Source organism: Phocoena sinus, chromosome 10 (genome assembly GCF_008692025.1).
Source record: "Phocoena sinus isolate mPhoSin1 chromosome 10, mPhoSin1.pri, whole genome shotgun sequence".
Taxonomy (NCBI): domain Eukaryota; kingdom Metazoa; phylum Chordata; class Mammalia; order Artiodactyla; family Phocoenidae; genus Phocoena; species Phocoena sinus.
In genome coordinates this window covers 18,152,681-18,174,549 of record NC_045772.1, presented here as the reverse complement: position 1 = coordinate 18,174,549, position 21,869 = coordinate 18,152,681, and the positions used below count along the sequence as shown (strand labels likewise).

At 41.7% G+C, this 21,869-nt stretch overlaps 1 protein-coding gene across 9 annotated transcripts in view; it reads right to left on the bottom strand.

Annotated features, from left to right (window-relative positions):
* Nucleotides 1-21,869, bottom strand: part of GLT8D2 (glycosyltransferase 8 domain containing 2) — a 61,410-nt gene that overhangs the window by 3,883 nt on the left and 35,658 nt on the right. For 7 of the 9 annotated variants that reach the window (XM_032644281.1, XM_032644282.1, XM_032644283.1 and 4 more), the window contains 7 exons: nt 19,806-19,898; nt 12,656-12,827; nt 9,657-9,774; nt 8,271-8,355; nt 7,536-7,648; nt 5,086-5,252; nt 2,295-2,407 (listed from right to left, as the gene is read on the bottom strand). In XM_032644281.1, coding sequence (XP_032500172.1) covers nt 2,295-2,407; nt 5,086-5,252; nt 7,536-7,648; nt 8,271-8,355; nt 9,657-9,774; nt 12,656-12,827; nt 19,806-19,898 — 861 coding nt within the window. Of the gene's footprint in view, nt 1-1,310; nt 1,451-2,294; nt 2,408-5,085; nt 5,253-7,535; nt 7,649-8,270; nt 8,356-9,656; nt 9,775-12,655; nt 12,828-19,805; nt 19,899-21,869 lie in introns of all 9 variants that reach the window. The other 2 variants (XR_004351628.1, XM_032644287.1) reach the window with 1 other exon arrangement.

Below are 21,869 nucleotides of genomic sequence, written 5' to 3'. Positions count from 1 at the left end.
TTAATTTCCCTCCCACCCAGAGTTTATAGTTCTTGTTTCTCTGCATTTTCCGTCCTTAATATGGCAGCATTTTCTTTTAAACAGTCTTGTGTTTACCCTATAAAATGTGACTGAGAATGAGATCTGCTTTTTAACAAGCAGCTGCCTCCATTTGAATATTACTCTCCTCATAAGTAATCGCTTAGAGACTACGCATTTACCTTGATATTGTTATTGATCAGAATATTTTTAGAATATCTCTTCCAGAAGTACATTAAGATCTTGTGAATATAAATTTTTTAAATATCCCTATCATGTTGCATTTTCTTTCTAGGAAAGAGAATGTGGTGTTTTCAAAAAAACAACTGAAAGTCCATTGAGTCAAGAGAGGATGAATAGCTAGAATATTATTATTCTCGTTTAACGTATGATGTATGAGGGAAACACCCCCCTCCAAACCTTTCTTTCATTATTCATAAACATAGCTGTGCAGGGAGTTGCAGAAGAGGAGCTAGGTGTTTGGGCTATAGTAGCATAATTGGAATAATTATCAACTTCCAAAGAATCTATACAAGGAAATGCTCATCTGGGGAGCAAAGCCTTCACGTGGGAAGTCTCCAGGAAGTAGGACATTGTCCCTCAGCCCCACGACTGAAAGACTCTGTAGGGGCTTGCAGTTTTGCTTTTAGCTAAATAAATTTCATAATTAAAAATCTTAAGCCTACCTGTTTAGACCCAAACTTAATACCCATTAGTGTTACACTGCTTTCTGCTTTCAACAAACTCTAAAACGGAATCATTTTTCAAATGATTTCTGTGTAGCTTTACTTTGCAGACCATCCCTGATTCCAAAACGTTCAGCAGAGACGTAGGCTCTGTTCTGCAAGGAAAAATGACTTCTCTCCCTTGGGAAGATTTTGCTCCTTCCTACTTGTCGATAAGTTAGATGGTTCATAAAATGTAATTCTGAGTCTCTGTTCCAAGATCATAAAATGCTCTAACCCTATCGATCTAAGCTCCGCATAGCTGTTCCTACACAACATTTTAATAGATATTCCACTTTGATGAGATTTTCTACACACTCATCACATGGAAATGTTGATGTCTGACCTAACAGTGAACCCAACATTATTATAAAGCGAATCAGACAGAATATTAGTGTCCTTAATGTCCCCATGTCACTCTTCTACGCATACGGATGCTCAGAAAACTCAGGAGATTCTGGTGAGGCAGAAGCAAATCTACACAGCATCACTCAGAGGAGACAGTAACCCAACTTCCACAGTTTTGTCTGTCTTTCCTTCTACAAGGGAGAGTAGGGGACATATCACCTTGCAGGATTGTTCTGAGAGAAGTAAAGTTCACGTCTATCCCTGGAGCCTAGCCCAGGGCTTGGCAGTGTATGGGCACCTGATAAATATAAGTCCACAATCCATTGTCTCCAGTTCTAAAATAATCCATCTCCAAATGTCTGAAAACAAAAAAGATTTTTAATAACTTCTTTGGCAGCAAAATCTATAACCCTCTCACGGTAGTGCATAATATAAGTATGTGTACAACATTACCTTTTAAAAATTCAAAACCTTTCTATATTTCTAAACAGATCTGGCCCAGTGGTTTTGGCTAATGGGTTGTGGCCATATGTTTGGATGAATGTGAATGTCTTCTGTGCCAGGCTCTGTCCTAAGCAGTTTACACATAATAGGTAATTTGTTCCTTGTAAAAACATAAGGTTCTATCAGCTTCCTTTTACAAGTGAAGAAACTACGGCCCAGAGGGCTTGAGTAACTTGCCCAAGGTCATAGATAATAGCAGAGTTGGGATTCCAGTCCATACCCCAGAGCCTGTACTCCTGTAGTGAAGAGTGAATAAAAGACTTGAGGGACTCACGTAGTGCAGTCATTAAACAACTTCTTTTTAAAAGAGAAATTGCCGGCTATCTAAATTCATCATAAACTATTATGGTAATTCATTTGGTTTTGTCCACTATGGGCTACTGCAAGAGGGCAATAAAGGCATGTGAGAAAGTTCTGACAGTGCAAGTCCCATCGTAACAATAGTTCATGTTTAGCAAGCACGTACCACATGCTAAGCATGAGTCTAATTGCGTTTCCTGAATTCCTAGAAACACACCTCTCAGGTCATTTTTATCACCTGCATTTGCAGAATCTGAGGCTTAAGTAACGCGTCCAAGGTTACCTCCAAGGTCAGCTGGAGGATCTGAATTGAGGAAGCTGGTGCAACGGCACACGCTCCTCGCCTTGGTGCTCACTGGGTCTATAAAATGCACATTGGTGTTCTTCTGAAACACTTACCCAGGTGCCTTATGTGCCACAGGGGGTTGATAGTGGAGTATTTCCCGTGAAACACAATCAGCATTGGGGAGGTGGCCACCCCTCCTCCCAGGGAGCTGCTGTAGAGGTTTTCCCTAAGAAACAGAATAAAAAAGCAACATTTGTCCTGGAGTCCCACAGACTCAGATGAAGTAGAATCTAATCATTTTAAAAGGTCTAAGACAGTCCCTCACTATATAACTATGGTCTTTCATTTTTCTCCAACTTCTTATTCTGAAAAGCGTTAAACCTACACAAAATTGTAAGACGAATACCATGAACTCCCATATACTTTACCTTGATTCACAGAGTGTTAATATTTTGCCATTTTACTTCTCAGGCCTTTTTATGGCAAACTTCAAAGATCCCAAATTCTGATCCTACATTATTTAGAATGACTCTACTCACGAATTCAAGGTTATGATAATATTAAAAATATCCAGATATAAAAGATGGACAAGGGCTTCCCTGGTGGCGCAGTGGTTGAGAGTCCGCCTGCCGATGCAGGGGACACGGGTTCGTGCCCCGGTCTGGGAAGATCCCACATGCCGCGGAGCGGCTGGGCCCATGAGCCATGGCCGCTGAGCCTGCGCGTCCGGAGCCTGTCCTCCGCAACGGGAGAGGCCACAACAGTGAGAGGCCCGCGTAACGCATAAAAAAAAAAAAAAAAAAAAAAAAAAGATGGACAAGATATACAATGCCATGATAATAGTAGTTGTGTTATTTTTATTTTCTCTCTTAAAACTTCAATGATGAAAAATGATTTAAAAATTCAATCTTTATTTTACTTTACTTTTCTTAGCTTTAAGTCAGTCAGTGTATTATGCATATTTGAAAGTTGATCTAGGACTTCCCTGGTGGCGCAGTGGTTAAGAATCCGCCTGCCAATGCAGGGGACATGGGTTTGAGCCCTGTTCCCAGAAGATTCCACATGCCGCGGAGCAACTAAGCCCGTGCACCACAACTACTGAGCCTGCATTCTAGAGCCCGCGAGCCACAACTACCGAGCCCACATGCCACAACTACTGAAGCCCGCACACCTAGAGCCCGTGCTCCGCGACAAGAGTAGCCACCGCAATGAGAAGCCTGCGCACCACAACGAAGAGTAGCCCCCACTTGACGCAACTAGAGAAAAAGCCCGCGCGCAGCAACGAAGACCCAACGCAGCCAAAAATAAATTTGAAAAAAATTCTAAAGTTGATACAAAAAATTCAATCTTTAAAAAGTTGACTTTACAAACAGGACTTAATAAATTTCATTGGGGGCTTAAACGGACGAAAGACCAAACACAGACATTGCTTTAGGAAATCAAGCTGGATTCATTTTTCTAAAGGATCCTTAAGGAAGTTAGTGATGTCAGGATACACAGCACATTTTCCAGGACAGATGGAAGGGCAAATTTCCACACCCTAAGATCCTGCAGTTATGGATTATAATGTCTAAGTGAATGAGGGTAATATCACTGTTCAAAAAACCCAGCATTCTCAATCTTAACAGGCCAGAGGAAGTCTGAGCATAGGCTAGTTGGAATATATGCCTGAGATCATCAAACTTATTGTAATATTATATATATTACCGAGAGCAATTCAATACAGTACATTCAGGCATCTCCCTCAACCCCTACAGGCCAACATGAGTTTAGTCCAGGTATGTTCCTGAACTCAGTACAGTGGGATCAGTACAAGGATCAATTGCTCTGATGTCTCCAGGAACCAGACTCACAGGGCCTTTGACTGGTTGTAGGCTTACCCCCTCCCTAACCCATACAGGTATAATACCTGTTCTCTCCCTTCCTTAAAATGTTGAAATATTTTCCTAAACCTGCTCTTCTGGAATACTATCTTCTGTCTATGAATTTCAAACATGGCCTATAATGTTTTCCCCATCATATTTCTTTTGCTAATGATATTGCATTTAATTAATTTACAATAAAAAGGTAGTTTATATGAGTTCTTGATATTTAAAATGTCTTATCAATATGTATAAAGATGAAGTTTGTAAACTGTCTTGTTCAACTCTTCTATAAGCTTTCTAATTTTTAGTCTTTATCATTTACTGAGAGAAGTATGTTAAAATTTCCAGTTGGTATTGTGAATTTCTAAATTAGTTTTTGGAATCGTCAATGCATGGATTATAAATATTAAGGCCGTGTCATTAAATGTTGTTAAGTGATATTTTTTTATTTTTATTTTTTGCAGTACGCGGGCCTCTCACCGTTGTGGCCTCTCCCGTAGCAGAGCGCAGGCTCCGGACGCACAGGCTCAGCGGCCACGGCTCACGGGACCAGCCGCTCCGCGGCATGCGGGATCTTCCCAGACCAGGGCACGAACCCGTGTCCCCTGCATCAGCAGGCGGACTCTCAACCACTGCGCCACCAGGGAAGCCCGTGTTAAGTGTTATTTTTTAAAAAGTTTACTTTATAAAATAATTCTTAAAAATAAATCTATGTAAGAAGGAGAAACTCGACTAAGATAAATGATTTGCAGTCAAAAAGGTTCACTAGAATTCTGGGAAGAGATTTAAAAATCACATTACTAAACAATTTATTAGAAAATGTTTGTATAATAAGGGATTGCACAGGATCTCACCTCCTATGACATATCGTTTGAGGACGGATTTTTCATCCACTGCTCCCTTTTTTCTCAACAGTGCCTCTGTAAGAAAATCTGACCTCAGATGTCTGAAATATTTCTAAGCCCTGAGCTATGCATAGAAAATTAATGGAATAATTTTACTCCCAAGCATGGAAAAAATGGTAGACGGCCACACATACTCTACATTTTTTTTCATCCATTTCTCCAATTGTTTGGTGATACGCTGGTGCTTCCATTCCGTCATGTTGGCAACAATCACACCAGGATTGAAAGAGCAAGTGCTGGGGCTGATGCCAAGGTCTTTTATCGTCTTCTTCCGGTAGTCCAGATAGCCCATATACGTGTTCTATAAAGGAAGAGGATATGTGTGATTTTGACCAAGGAATCTTTTGTTTCTGGAAAATAACCACTTTCTTGAGACCATCATGCAGCACCTGGGCTTCCTTCTGTGTCACTGGCCACTTCCTGGAGTCCTTTCCCAGTTTTCTCTTGTTTCCCCAACCTCTAAAAACTGAGTGCCCCTAGTCTCATGTCCAGCATCTGCTCCTTTCTGCAGCATCAACTCCCTAGACAGCCTCATCTTGTCTCATGGCTCTAAATCTCTCCGTGTAGATAGCCCAGACCTCTCCTCTGGATTTCCACGTCTACTACATCTGCCAACTCTATCTGTCCTTGTGGGTGCTTAGTAAGGCAGCTCTCCTTACACCCCAAAACTGACCCCAATCCTATCCCAAACCTGCTTTCCTACAACCTGCCCTACTTCAGTGTCCACTCCATCCTTCCAGTTAGACAGACACCTAAGGTCATTAGGTCATCCTAGACTCCTCACTCACTTTTCATCCAGATCTCAGCAAATCCTGTCGGTCCCATCTTCCAAAATATATTCAGAAGCCAACCACTTTTTTTGCTTTTTGACCGCGCCACGTGGTTTGTGGGATCTTAGTTCCCCGACAAGGGATCAAACCTGGGCCCTCAACAGTGAGAGCATGGAGTCCTAACCACGGGACCACCAGGAAAGTCCCCAGAAGCCAAGCACTTCTTACTGTCTCTACTACCTTCCTGGTCCAAACCATAATTACCACTCACTGGATTTCTGCCAGCTCCTCCCAACCTGTGTCCTGCTTCCACCCTTTTCAATCCCACTCTGTCTCAGTGTTACTCATCTGCTCAAAGCCCCTCCAGTGGATTCCCGTCTCATTCAGAGTAAAACCCAGACTCCCTAAAATTCCTGCCATGCCCTCCACCATCTACCCCGCCCCCATTACCTGTCTAACTTCCATTATTCTCCCCCTTGACCCCTCTGCCACACTGACCTCCTTGTTCCTTTAATACACCAAACACACCCCTGCCTCAGGACCTTTACACTTGCTGTTACCTCTTCTGAAATGTTTTTCCCCTAAATATCTATTAAGATAGTTGCCTCAGCTCTTTCAGGTGTAGGCTCAGCGACAACATCTCAGTGGAGCCTTCCCTGACCACCCAACTTAAAATCCAACCCCACCTCCACCCTGATCCTCTGTTCAATATTTTACTTGCTTGCTGACCGCCTCTTCCCACTAGAATGTAAGCTACCCAAAGGCGGAATTTCAGTTTTATCTGCTGTGTTACCAGCACCTAAAACAGTGTGAGACACATAGCAAGCACTCAATAGCTAGTTTTGAGTGAATGTAAAATGAGGAAGGACACACTATTTCACCCACCTCATGGTATGCTCAAAGACAACATGGATGTAATGGAACTATTTAAGCACTTTTCTATGTGCAGGCACTGTTCTAAGAACTTCATGCATATTACCTCATTAGTTGCATACGATAGCTTTACATGTATTAACTAATTTAACTCTCCCAATAACCCTACCAGAGAAGTATTGATACTGTTATTACCTCTATTTAAGAAATGAGGGAGAAAACCACTGAGCAAGTAACTTGCCCAAGGTCACAAAGCTACTAAGTGATGGAGCCAAGATTTTGACAGGCAGGTCTGGCCCCAGGGCCTAGGCCTTAAAGTGTGTCACAGCTTAAATGTCACACATGTAAAATTATTTCCTGGAACTTTTTTTGAAGAACAGCATTCCATTCGTAAGAGCATCTTGTATTGTAAAGCCATTCTTTTGGTTTCGGTGTTACATCTGGGTTCGACTGTCTTCATTTCTACCAGGGTTAAGGAGCTCTCTACCTTGGAACAAAATCAGTATTTTCCTCTGCTGAAAGGAGGGGGTGGGGAATAATGGTCAAACTCTGAAAACAGAACCAAAGGTTCAGTGAGTCTCTTTTTCAGTAAACACCATCTCTGCCATAGAGTGTGGCTGCGAGTGACTTAGATAACCACCGTCGTTCCTGGAGCATTTACTGGACACTTAGACATCATGTTATTTCATCACAACTCACAAAAACACAACCAAATAGATGCTACTGTTGCCATGTTTCAGGTAAGGAAAGCGGGACTTGCAGGGGTGAGTAACTTGCCCCGGAGTCTGTGGGAGCAGAGCTGGGATGTGAATGGGAAGCCCGGGCCCCTGGCTGTTTGCCTCCCAGCAGTCCCCCAGTCTTCTCCAAGGTGAGGATGACACTCGTTCTGAAGTGCAGGGAGGAGAAGGGGCAAAGGGAGGATTCCCGAGACATGTGCCCACCTGCAGCCCCACAAGTCTGTGTATGTCCTGGGAGGAGGGCAAATCGCAGTCATCTGAGAAAGCTGCCGCGTGGCCCAGGGCCAAGGTGGTGTCGTACAGCTCTTGGATGTCCCCTGGATTCACAAACACCACGAGTTACAATAGTATAGCACTCATTCTAGGGCTAGATAGAGCCTTCGAGCTTAAACAATCCCTGATTTTGCTGTGGGGGAAAAGTATGTGATCCATGGTTTCAAGTGGCTTGGCAATTTTCTTGATAAGAAGAGGTCATATCAATTTAAAAAGCCACTTGATAATAAGCTCAGATCAACACTGGTCAGATTATTTCTGTTGCTGTGTACGTACCACACCAATGCTCGTCTTATTGTGCGCGCGCGAGAGAGAAGGTGACATTTAACACTAAAACTTAGCTCGCTTCTAAGAATGTTATCAGTGAGGTTTTATCCCCCTACATTTTAGGCGTGCAGAAAAAGGAAAGGCCACCTATTACAGACTTTTACAAGCTACTTATTACAAACTTTGACAATCAGAGAGTGGCTCTCAGAAAGTCAACTGGATTGTCCCAGAAAGTATCAACCCGTTTTCAAAGTATTCCCTGATTAACAACACTAGACTCCCAAATTTAATAAGCAATCAAAACCACTGAGCCGCTAGATATTTCAAACATGAAGAGAGACAGTCATTCTACTTATCAGCTGCTCTGTTTCCGAGTGTTCTTGGCATCGGTGAGCATACCTTGTACGATTACATCATCATCCAAATAGATGACTTTCTCGTGTTGATGGATAAGCAGAGGGAGATAAAATCGAACAAAGTTCAGCTGTTAAAACAACAAAAGCAGTGATTGTGGGGAAGAGACAGAAGACCCAGTGACTAATAGGTGTGCTGGGGGGGTCAGCTTTGACCATGGCCTCTGCTCAGCTCCAGGTCTGGAGCAGAATAAAACAGAGGCTGCAAAGAGGTCTCACCTGAGCTTCTTGATGCCCAGTTTACCTGGGCCCGGGGACTGAAACCAGCGCTGGTCAGCAGTTCTTCTAGATCCAAACCCCCCACTGCTGAGACTGTCACCACTTTCATCTCTGTGAACTGATGCAGCGGGAGTCACAGAGGCTGTCAATCTTTCTGGCCACAAACTGTCTGCTTTCCTCTACACTCAGTAATTTTGACTACTGTCAACTAAAGCAGCCTTAAACACACATGCACACTTACGTGCGCGCACACACAGTGCACACATACGTACACATGTGCACACATACACAAACGTGTGCGTGCGCACGTGGAGCTCATCTCACACGTCACCATATCACACACACAGGTTCACCCTCTTAGCTCCTTGAACCAGAAAGAAGCCAGAGAAGCATGGGCTAAGGATGGGGGTCTTAACGTTTTAATAGCTACAGTACTGTATAATGCAAAGTTCCAACTCAGCTAGCACTCTTGATAACAAATACCTGGAATTGGAAAAAGATCTTATCAAAAAAAAAAAAAAAAAAGATCTTATCATCGGAGGGCTTCGAATTTAGTTAATTTTCAAGGATGGATTTCAATAATAACCACATGTAGAAGGTGGCTGCATTTTCTGTGCACCTGCCATCAAAAACACCACTCTTCATGCAGAAGAGGGTCCCTTTTGTAAGAGCTCTTGCAGTAAAACACCTTAAGATTCCCAATGCCAGGAAGCAAGTTGGTGTCTCCTGAAAGTATGTCAATACTCTGAAGTATATAATCCATCTTGCTACCATTTTTCCTCAGCTGCTGGGATACTCTGAGCTAAGTGTAAGGTCCCGGCACGGTACACACAACTGCCTCTGGGCTGGGAATACTTTTTCTAGGCCTCACAACTCGGGCCCTGCCCTGCCCCACAGGCATATTTACACACATAAATGCATCCTGCATCTTCTTACGCTTCGTTTCTTCTTTCATAGCTTCATTATTGTTTATCTAAACCATCTTACATCCTTTCTGCAGTAGGTGGCTTTTGAATTAGAAATAAGCAGCGTTTGCTGGACACCTAAAACTGTTAGGCTTCTACAACATTCTGTGGGCATCCCAGTGGCTGGTGTTCCACACTGAACAAGGTCTCACTGAGAACCATCCCCGACATGTGCGATCCCTACTCACAGGCTGGAGCAGTTCAGGCCTCGCGGAGTCTGGTCTGATCTTTCCTTTGAGGACCATAGGGTTGAATTCCACGATTTTAAAGTTTATTTCTCTTAGTTTAGAATGTTCGATCCATTTTCTAAAGGGATGACAAAAACAAAAACAGAAAACAAGCTCGAGCACACACCTCCAAACTTTCCTCAATTTGCCTATTGCCTCAATCGGAAGTTAAAATATGTGCAACCTTAGTAGAGTCTAGTCTATAAATCCTTCTGATTTTTTCCCCATCTGGTTTAGCTTTGAATCTTTTTTTTTTTCATTCACATAACTTTCTGCAAAGGAAATGAAGCAAAATAGTAATAACCAAATATTTCCCCAGATCCACATAATCTCCACAGGAAACTAGAACAAAAAGTGTTCCTTCTTTCTTATAAAGCAGCATCTGTGGTTGACGGTGCTCTCCTTTTTATTTTTTATTATTTTTATTTTTGCGGTACGCAGGCCTCTCACTGTTGTGGCCTCTCCCGTTGCGGAGCACAGGCTCCAGACGTGCAGGCTCAGTGACCATGGCTCACGGGCCCAGCCGCTCCGCGGCATGTGGGATTTTCCCGGACCGGGGCACGAACCCACGTCCCCTGCATCGGCAGGCGGACTCTCAACCACTGTGCCACCAGGGAAGCCCGATGGTGCTCTCTTTGCCATGGGTTAACAGCACTGTAAGGAAGCCCGGCCTTCTGAACCTGCTACTTTGACTGAATCGTGTTTACTCTGCTGTTTTGACTCCAAGGATGATTTGAATTTACCTTTGCCTCTCAATCTTCTGTCCTTGCTCCCCATTTTCTCTTCCTCCTCCTCTCCACCCTCTCCCCTTATGTGTCCTCAGTTTCACAGAACTTGAAATACCTTGAACTTCCCTTCATCTCCGCTCTCTCCACTTCCTCCATCCTCCTTAGAAATAGTCACTGTTAACAGCTGGGGATCTTTCTGGGTCTTCTTCTTTACAGAAATACATATATGTACATGTACAAATTTACAGTTTGGGGGTTTTGATTTCATTGCTATAGATTGAATGTTGTGTCCCCCACAGATTTGTATGTTGAAACCTAATCCCCAGTGTGATGGTATTTGGAGGTGTGGATTGTAGGAGGTGATTAGGTCATGAGGATGAAGCCCTCATGAATGGGACTAGTGCCCCTTATAAAAGACATTCATCCCAGCGAACTCCCTTACTCCTTCTGCCATGTGAGAACACAGCGAGAAGACAGCCTGCTATGAAGCACGAAATGAGCCCTTACCAGACATGGAATCTGCTGGCACCTAGAACTTGGGCTTCCCAGCCTCCAGAACTTGAGAAGTAAATTTCTCTTGTTTTTAAGCCAAGCCATCCAGTCTGTGCATTCGGTTACAGCAGCTCAAACAGATTAAGACATTCATAAAGTGGGTCATACTATATGAGGTGTACTGCAACTTGTATTTTCCACTTAGTAATATGCCTTGGAGATATTCTATGCCTTCTTTCTTTGTTAACAGCTGGATCCTATTCCATAGTTCATTTAAATATTCTTTCACTGACGGACATTTAAGCACTTCACAATTTTTTTACTACTTCACATAATGCCGAAATTAACATTATTGTACATATATTTTGGTCATATGTACTAGAATTTCCGCAGCACAGATCCCCAGCTGTTGAAATGGAATGGTGAGTCAAACTATATATGCATATACCATTTTATTAGATATTGCCATATTGCCCTCCCAAAATTGCTTTACCAATTTATGAAGTGTACATCGTGTAAACAAGGAATAAGCATGTCCATTTTCCTGCACAGGACGGTGTTGTCCTATTTAGTTTTTACCATCCTGATGAGTGCAATGACACGCCATTGTTTTCATTTGCGTTTCCCTGTTGGTAACATGGAAATGCCTTTTCGTGTTTGCTGGCCATTTATAGTGTTTTTTTCTGTGAATTGTCTGTACTCTGTGCTCATTTTTCTACTATACGCTCATCTTTTTGGTAAGAGTTCTTTATACATTTTGGACAGTAATCCATTGTCTATAATACATGTTGAAAATGTCTTGCCTAATCTGTTGTGTGATCAGTTTCACTTAGTGTTTTTCACCAGTTAAAACTTTTTAAATATTAGCAGTCAAATCTGTCAGTTTTTTTCCTTGGGCTCAAGGAGTCACTCTCCATACCAAAATTATACAATTATCCCACATTTCAGTAAGACATTTAGAATTTTGTTTCCTGTTTATTTCTTTTAAATCCAACTCCGATTTATGTTTTAGTATGGTGTGTGATAGGAAAGAGATCACTCTGCAGTTTAAAAACTATAATTAGTGATGATTCTGAGCCATATTAAATTACTATATTAACAGTCTCTCAGGTTAAGACAGCAGAGAAAAGAGAAACTTTTGGAAAGAAAGACTCATATAAACTGCTTAAGGATTGGGTTTCCTTCATTCATTAGATAATTCACTTCTGCAGAATGATGCATTGCCCTACCAGATTAATGAGACTTTGCTAAAATTTCCTTAGCTAGGAACACGTTTGTCAGGCCATCAAGTAAACCTCAGGTCATCCCCTTATTAATTTAAAGGCCATTTATCAAACCAAAGAAAGAAGGGAATCCATGTGAAGAAAGACAAGGACAATTAAAAGAAAGTAGAGAGGGCTTCCCTGGTGGCGCAGTGGTTGAGAGTCTGCCTGCCAATGCAGGGGACACGGGTTCAAGCCCTGGTCTGGGAGGATCCCGCGTGCCGCGGAGCGGCTGGGCCCGTGAGCTACAAATACTGAGCTCTGCGCGTCTGGAGCCTGTGCTCCGCAGCAAGAGAGGCCGCGACAGTGAGAGGCCCGCGCACCGCGATGAAGAGTGGCCCCCGCTTGCCACAACTAGAGAAAGCCCTCGCACAGAAACGAAGACCCAACACAGCCAAAAATAAATAAATGAATAAATAAATTTATAAAAAAAAAAAAAGAAAGTAGAGAACTCCAAAGTCTATAGTACACAGATTACCGTATTCTGGACAGAGTGTTCCGGAGTCCAACTACATAGAACAAAATGTTGGCATCAGTGTTGCTGTAGATGCTGTTGATGGCAGCCATAGCCGCACCCATCCTCCCTGCTGCTGCACAAATCACCACCGGAATCTCATCTTCCATATCCTCAGGAGTCTCAGAGTCATCATCTGGAAACATCAAAATCAGAGTCTTGGAACATGAAGGAATTTCACAGTGTGGAAGTCTTGCCTTCCACACTCCAGGGGGATGATAGCATGGTGGGGAAGAGATTGCCAATTATTCTCCAATATCCCAGTCTCTCCTTCTTCTCTTAGAAATACAACATTGGAACTTTAGCTGGCACATAGCCAACCACTAAGAATATTTTTCCAGACTCCCTTGCAGCTCTGTGTGATCAAGTGCTGACCAATGGGATGTTAGTGCCAGTATATGTGCAACACCTGAGTTTGCCTTTAAAAGGAATATGCTTACCCTCCCCTTTTCTTTTCCCCCTTCCCATTGCCTGGAATGTTGATATGATGATAGGAGTTCAAGCAGCCATCTTGTACCATGAGATGGAAGCTGCCTCTTGAGGACACCGAAACTATAAGATAGAAAGGATCCTGATCTGGATGATTATGGAACTGACACATCAGACTTTCACTTGAGAGAGAAAATAAACTTCTATTTTGCTTAAGTCACTATTATTTTGGAGCTCTCTTAAAGAAGCCAATCAGATAGCCTAACACATACACACAGTTGAAAAATATGTGAAGAACTGAAAAGCCTCACTTGATTCAACATTCTTCAACTCTTGTCTGAATTGGAATATTTACCTTGCCTACATTGCTATAAAATATACTGCTTGTGATCTTGCTTTCTGTTATCCACGCTCTTGTTGAGAGAGTCAAAAGTTGATGGCAAAAAAAGGAGATAAATGAAAAAGTATGACTAAAGCATAAGATGAATAATTGATTATCCTTCTGATCCTTGGCTATGATATAAAATACTAATGTCATAACATCATATTTCGGTACCACAACTTTCAGGTATGAAGAATAATAATTATCAGTATGTATTCACTATCAAACAGATATCTGAGTTTTACTTAAAGCTCTCTCTTTCTTTACGGATGTCTTTTTGCAAAATCTCTATTATTCAGACCCAGGGTAGTTTTAGCTGATACTTAATCCAACAAACGTGTATGAAACTAACCACCAGGTACTCTGCTTTGAATAATTTAAGAAATATTGAAAGGCCTCCCTCTTTATCTCCTACATCCCTTCCACCACTTTCCTCCGCAAGTGAAATTTCCACCACTACAATAATTTTTCACAGTATATTTGCTGGCATGAGATAATGCTCATAATATAATGGGGAGAGAACACAAAATCCTTTCCAGTATTTGATCCCAATTTGACACATGCATATTTGCAAATGGATCTATGTCTATTTATAGAATTATGAGTAATTTTAATTTCCTTATTTGTGTTTCTTGTATTTTCCAAATTCTCCAAAGTAATTACAGGTTGCTTTTATAAAGAGAAGAAAAAATTTCTTAAGGGACTGTTCCTTTTGAACTAAACTGTCATCTTGGGGAGGTCCCCTAATCATGTGGTATGTTGCCTAATCACATGGCACCTGCAGGCATCTAAGTGATCTGCCTAAATGAAAATCTGACTATGTTTCTTCATTGCTTAAAGTTCTCCCATGGTTTCTATAGGATAGAGCCACATTCCATTCCTGGCACACGTGGATCCAGTCCCTGTTCACTTCTCTAGCCTTGTCTACTTCTATTCCAGCGTTGCAAAAATACTAGCGGTTCCCTGAATACTGGCACCATGTTGTCCCTTACCTTAATGCCTTTTCCCAGGCTGTTTCTGATGTCTGGAATATTATTTTCATCCCCTCCTGCATATCTAACTATTACATATTCATTCCAAATGCAATATAGACATTGGAGCCCCCAGGAAGTCTTTAACAGCTCACTAACACAAATTAGTTCAGCCCTCACCCATGGTCACTCTGTCCTTGCTTGTGGGTGGATTTACCAGCTGCACTGCAATTTATTTGGTAGCATGTCTTTCCTTTCTCTCCTGTAACACTAGGAGCTCTGTGAAGGCTGGGACAGTATCTTGTTCACCTCTGTCTCCTCTGCAGCTAGCCCAGTGCTGGAACATGGTAGATTCTCAATACATTTTGGATGGTTGGCTGGCTGGCTGGCTAGGTGAATTCATTAGAAACCTCTGTTTGAGCACTTACCACACTGCATGGGAAGAATCTGTTCATGTGTATGCCTCCTATACTAGACTGTAAGCTCACTGTATTATCCCCACTGAGTCTGGCACCTAGCAAGCACTTAATGAAAGTTTGCTGAAATCAACTAAACAGATATGATGCATTGGCCTTAGAGAAAAGGGCCCTAGAGGAATAATTCATGGGTGACTCTTAGGGGCAAAGAAAGAGGGAAGGTTTGAAAATCTGGGGCAGTACCTGGCTGTCAGGCTCAGATAGAGTCCTTCATCAGGCTATGGGCAGAAGGAGGTTTGGAGGAACGCGTCGCCTTGAAAGAAGAGCACCCCAAGGGAAGGTCAAACACTGAGTTTACAGCTCTGCTGCAGACACATCACACCACCATACTGCTTAAGAGCCTCTGCCAGTCAGAGAATCTGGGAGCTAACCTAAGCCAAAATGCTCTCTGCCTAGAAGTCTTTCCTGGACAGAGTGATAGATGAAGGCGCGTTGGAGGAAGGGTGGGAAGATTTTTCAACTGTAATTCTTCACCAATACCCCATCCTAGCAGATCTTTGGGAATCAGCCATTGTACTACTTGGATCTGTTACACCAAATGCTGCCTGAGCCAGACCATTAAAAGGTTTGCTATGAGAAGCCATTTGGTGCCCATAAAAATCTCATATAATAATGGCATATGGACCAGAAATTTATTATATTGCTTTAGACCCTTCTCACAAGTAACTCTTATCAAACAATGTCCATTTCTAGAAGAGGTGAAATGTCTGCACTCCCAGTGCCAAACCTCTGAATCGCATTTCAAATTAGAACTATTTCAGCCAAACATATGAACTTGCTGCACCCCAAATGGGCCAAGAGTGAATCACCAGCATGCTGACTGCAAGGAAATTGTCGGGAGATTCCATGGAATGTCATTATCAGGAGATTCCATAGAATGCTACCATGTTTTTCTTCAGTACATGACTTCCCAGGGCCTCTGGACTTCACGTATGACACTAGTTCTTTGAATTAATGTTTTAAAAATTGTGAAGATTAATATGGAATAGGTGAGGTACAGAGGATTTTTAGGGCACTGAAACTATTCTGTATTCTATAATGATAGATAAATGTCCTTATAAATTTCTCAAAACCCATAAAATGTACAACACCAGGGGTGAACCCTAATGTAAACTATGGACACCGGTGGAAATTCCCTGGTGGTCCAGTGGTTAGAACTCCCTGCTTCCACTGCAGGGGACACGGGTTTGATCTCTGGTCAGGGAACTAAGATCCTGCATGCTGCACAGCATGGCCAAAAAAAAAATTTAACTATGGACACTAGTGAAAATGATGTGTTAACATAGGTCCACAGATTGTAACACATGTACCACTCTAGTACGGGATGTTAATAGTGGGGGAGGCTGTGTGTGTGTGTGTGTGTGTGTGTGTGTGGTGGAAAGGGGTATGGGGGAAATCTCTGTACCTTCTGCTCAGTTTTGCTGTGAAACTAAAACTGCTCTAAAAAATAAAGTCTATAAAATATTAACATGCACTTCTGGAAAATTCCAGTCAAACAGAAGAGTATCTAAATGGTGACTGTTTTCTGCAGACCTCGCAGCCCACATTCCAAAGGTTACCAGTGTGGTATGTGCCTCTCAAACCCTTCTTAATGTACATACAAAAGCACATATACTACATATTATATAAATATCACATGAAATTTGAGGTATTATTTTAAAACCAAAATACCACCCTCCCCCCGCCAAAGGAGAATCATTTAAGAGTTCTTTGGACTGCATCTTCAAAAGTAGCCAAAGAATTCAAGTGACAGGGTATCCCAGAAAATCTTTTGCAGTTAGTGAAATTAGGGTGTAACTAAGAACATTGAGAATACTACACACACAGTTTAGGTGACCTTGGTATAGTGGTAGGACAGCAGTGATTATAAAATGAAAGTAATTCACATGTGCATGCTCTGCTGGGGGAGACTAAAGGGAAAGAGGTGTTCAGCCTAGAAAAACATTTCTCAGTGGATTTTCTATGAAGTCAATGTGTCTCGGGTTTAACTCTGAAACAAATTAAAAAATTTTTAAACTGAAAAAAAAATGAAATCATACTTTTCATAGTCTTCTGTAACCTGCTTTTTCCACTTACATACCACAGACATCCATCTTTCCATGCCAACTATGTTCTTTTGAGTGGTATTTCATAACACTGATTCCCCCTCTTTTTTAAATTTTAACACTGTGTGGGATAAAAATGTGCTATTGGATCCATTCATGTGGTGAAAACACTTTATCGTATATAAATATATAGCCAATTAGTCAGGATGTGCATTTCCTCACAGTTCTTTTAACAGCTATTATAAAAGCAACTCATTTCTTTCCATGGAGAAAGGAATTTGCAATGCAATCTGCCGACTGAATGTGTTGGTTTATGGGCAGGAAGTAAAACGTGAGGAGTAACAAGCTCAAAGTTCAGACCACATTTGACCTTGTATGACCTTCTCTCTCTCTTTCTCTCTCTCTCTCTCTCTCTCTCTCTGTCTCTCTGTCTGTCTCTGTCTCTCTCTCTCTCTCTGTCTCTCTCTCTCTGTCTCTCTCTCTCTTTCTCTCTCGACCTTTCTCAAAGCAATTTATCGAGTCATTAGTTACATACTGCTATGGACTGAACTGCATACCCCTAAAATTCATATGTTGAAGCTCTAACCCCTAGTACCTCAGAATGTGACTGTATTTGGAGATAGGGCCTTTAAAGAGGCAGTTAGGTTAAATGAGGTCCACCCTTAATTCCATATGGCTAGCGTCCTTATAAGAAGAGGAAAAGACACCACGCCACGTGAGGACACAGAGAGAAGGCGTTCCTCTGCAGGACAAACCAGCCCTGCCGGCACCTTGATCTTGGACTTCCAGCCTCCAGAACTGTGAGAAAATTAGTGTCTGTTGTTTAAGCTACCCAGTCTGTGGTATTTTGTTATGGCAGCCCAGGCAGACTAATATAGATTTCTTTAAATTTACCTACTGTAAGTACATAGTTCAATGATATTTAGTAAATTTATCCCATTTTAGAACATTTAGAATGTTCTAAAATCCCATTTTAGAACAATTTTCATCACCAGAAAATTTCCCTTCAGCTGGGCTGCAGTCAAGCCACTCCCACTCCCAGCCCCAGGCAACCACTGACCTGTTTTTCTGTCTCCATAGATTTGCCTTTCCTAGAAATTTCCTTTAAATGGAATCATATAACATGTGGTGTTCTGGGTCTAGCATCTTTCATTTAGTATGTGTGTGAGGTTTATTCATATTGTATCATGTATTAGTAGTTTGTTCCTTTTTACTGTTGAAAAGTACTCCATTGCATGGATATAACACATTTTATATATTCACTACTTGATTCACGTGTGGATTGCTTCCAGTTTGGGGCTACTATCAATAATGCCCTATAAATATCTGCATACATATCTCTGTATGGAAATCATTCACGTTCCAGAGGCTCCTAATGTTCATCTAGACCTGATTATACATATTTTTAATTTTTTATGAATTTTAAATTAATTAATTTTTGGCTGTGTTGGGTCTTTGTTGCTGCATGCGGGCTTTTCTCTGGTTGAGGTGAGCGGGGGCTACTCTTCCTTGAGGTGGCGGGCTTCTCATTGCAGTGGCTTCTCTTGTTGCAGGGCACGGGCTCTAGGCATGCAGGCTCCGTAGCTGTGGCGCACAGGCTTAGTTGCTCCGTGGCATGTGGGATCTTCCTGGACCAGGGCTCGAACCCGTGTCCCCTGCATTGGCAGGTGGATTCTTAACCACTCGCCTCCAGGGAAGTCCTTATGAATTCTTTTATACTGAAAAAGTCAGCTTTGTGAAAGCAGGGACATTATTTTGCTCCTTGTAGTCTGTCCAGTGCCTAAGCCTCTGGCTTATAAAAAAGTGTGAATATATATAATGCACCAAAATATTAATTGTATTTGTCTTTGGCTGATACAGCTACAGGTAATATTTTGTATTTTCCATAAATGAGTATATTCATTTTGCTGATATAAAACAGTAAACTAATGAAAAATAAAACACTACTGGTGCTACTTAATTTTTGTGTGTGTTGGCTTTGTATGTTTGGAGAAGTGAGGTTCCATCCCATGCAATTCACCCCTGAAGAGGGAAACTGGGCTCCCCAGTGCAGCTGGAGGAGGACATATGGTCAATGCAGCGATTTTGCTCATAAGCGAAATTATTGAGAGACTCCAAAAGGGTGGATGCAGAGCAGGCCACTCAGAGTGAGGTCCGAAAACCAACAGCCTCAGCATCAACTGGGAGTTCATCAGAAATGCAAATTCTCAGCCCCACCCCCAAACTACTGATTCAAAACCTGGGGCCAGGACTGTGTTTGAACAAGCCCTCTGTGTGATTCTGTGCTAAGTTTGAATAGCACTGATCATTCTACAACACAACTGAAAATCTGGCCTTGGGTGGATATTCTAAAAGCAGGTACTTGGAAGCTGACTGGATTTTTGTTTCTCTCTGAACCCAGCTATTGGAAGGACTCAAACTGTGTTCTTAGGTATCTCATCTTGATGGACCACATGGCTGCCTGCCTGCTCCGTTCTTCTTTTTTTTTAATATATTTTTTCTTTGTGGTAAAATACGCAACATAAAATTTACCATCTTAACCATTTTCAAGTGTACAGTTCAGTGGTATTAAATACATTCACACTGTTGTACAATCATCACTGTCATCCATCCCCCTAACGCTTTTCATTTTGTAAAACTGAGACTCTATACCCATTAAACAACAACTCCCCTTTCCCCTCCCCCCACCCAGCCCCCGGCAGTCATCACTATGCTCTCTGTCTCTATGAATTTGGCTACTCTAAGTACCTCACATTGGTGGAATCACAGAATATCTGACTTTTTGTGACTGGCTTAGGTCACTTTGCATACCTGTTTTGTTCCTGAGCACAGTCCCCCTATGAACTTTCTTATACAGAATCCCACAGATGGTCACAATCAAAAGGAACAGCAACACCTGGTTAACTGAAATAAAAACAGAAACATGTTCAAGTATAACCTATCAAACTGAAACTGTGGAATAAGTTTAGAATAGCCAGTGGGAACAGACGCTCTCCCTGACATACACAGGACTGGAGGCCCGGAACCTTTCTCTAAGCAGGTAGCACGTGGAGTCAAGAGTTACTCTGTGGTGCTGCCGATACTCAAGGCTACACAGATGTAGTTTAAGGACAGCCAGGGCTAAACCCAGGCAGTCTGACGGCAGAAGCTACAACCTTGATGACTGCATGATGTTGCCTCTGGAGCCACTTTCTGTGCAGGAATACTTTGTTTCAAATAATAGCCAACATTTATATGACACTTATGATGAGCCAGTGCTTATTATGAATACATGTTCTTAGTCATTATAACAGCAGCTTCTCAGTTAGTTCTACCACTGGTCAAGGATGATGTACATAAATCTCTTGCCCTGAGTAAGAGGTTAGAAGATCCCAATACCTCTTCCCAGTCTAAGCCTCCAGGGCCATCCTTTCCAAAACAGTGATGCTTGCCCTTAGGATCTACTGAGAACTAGAATGGTGTCGGACAGTGTTTTCCTAAGTATGGAGCCATACACCACTGGTTGTACATGGGATGATTCAGGAGGCTTGTGTTCATAGCATTAAGTAACATTAAATCACAGTGAGAAATCAGTCCTAATTTCATATGCAGGCAGGTAACCAAAGCTACCCAGAATTGAATAACATTACTCTAACCATATATATTTGTACAATCACCTTCTTCTGAGACATAACTGTTACCCTACTTATAGTAAGGATATACACTTTCTATTACAAAATACACTTATAATTTTTTAAATGAGTCAATTTAAAGAAAATAGTGAGTCATGCACAGAACAGAAGGAACACAGATGATGAAAAGTTGAGAAGGTGGTACACTGCCATATGTGGTACACAAATGCCTGCAGTTTGGTAAACATTGGTAGAAGGGGAAAGGGCTGGGATTTGAAGTCAGACTCAAATTTCATTTTACCACCTACTAGCTGTGTGGCCTTGGACATGTTAATTAACCTCTCTGAGCCTCAGTCTGCTCATCTGCTAAATGGGGATTGTAATAATAACCACTACCTTGCAGGGGTGTTTTGAGAGTTACCAAAGGCAATGTAGGCCCAATAAAGACTTTAAAATTGTTTTGTATTATTATTTACTATTTTTGTGTGTCAAGATATTGATACTTATTGGCCTCATACCGATCTATTTTCTGGCCCCTAGGCCTTTGTCTTCACATTTGTAGAAGGAAGGAGTTGGACAATCTTCACGGATGCCTTCCAGAGCTATGTCCTAAGGCTCAATGGTTCTGCCTTGCTGACATCCATCCCTTCTCTGCCTTTCTGGGTTATCAGATTCAGCCAGAGACAACCAGATACTATACTCAGTTTAAAACAAAACTATAGAGAAACAGAAGACAAGGGACAAAGTTCTATAGTTTATCGATACAACTGATGAACATTCGCTTCCCACAGCCACTTTGAGGAAGCAGCCTAATGTCTACTACCATCTGACCCTTTTTTAGTATAAGTATGTCCCATGCAATATTGGGGATATACTTATACTAAAAAATTATTCACAGTTTATTAGAAATTCAAATCTAACTGGATATCTTGTCTTTTCATCTGCCACATTGGGCAACTCTATTCTGAGGGTAACTAACCCAATTAGGTAATTATTTTTCCCCTAGATTCACAAACAACTGGATATAAAATCAGAGGCAAGTCCAGGTTTTGATGGGGTCTGAAGATTACATAATTTGAAGTGAATCTTATAAGAATACGAAATTACAAATGCTAAATTAGGCAGGAACATGAATACTTACTTTAAATGAGAAAATAAATAACATTTGCAACCTTTACAGAAACATCTGACCCCTCTCATGAAAAATCCTCCTCTGAACAAAACACTCAACAACTTTCTATGGAAATCATCCTCATGTGATGAT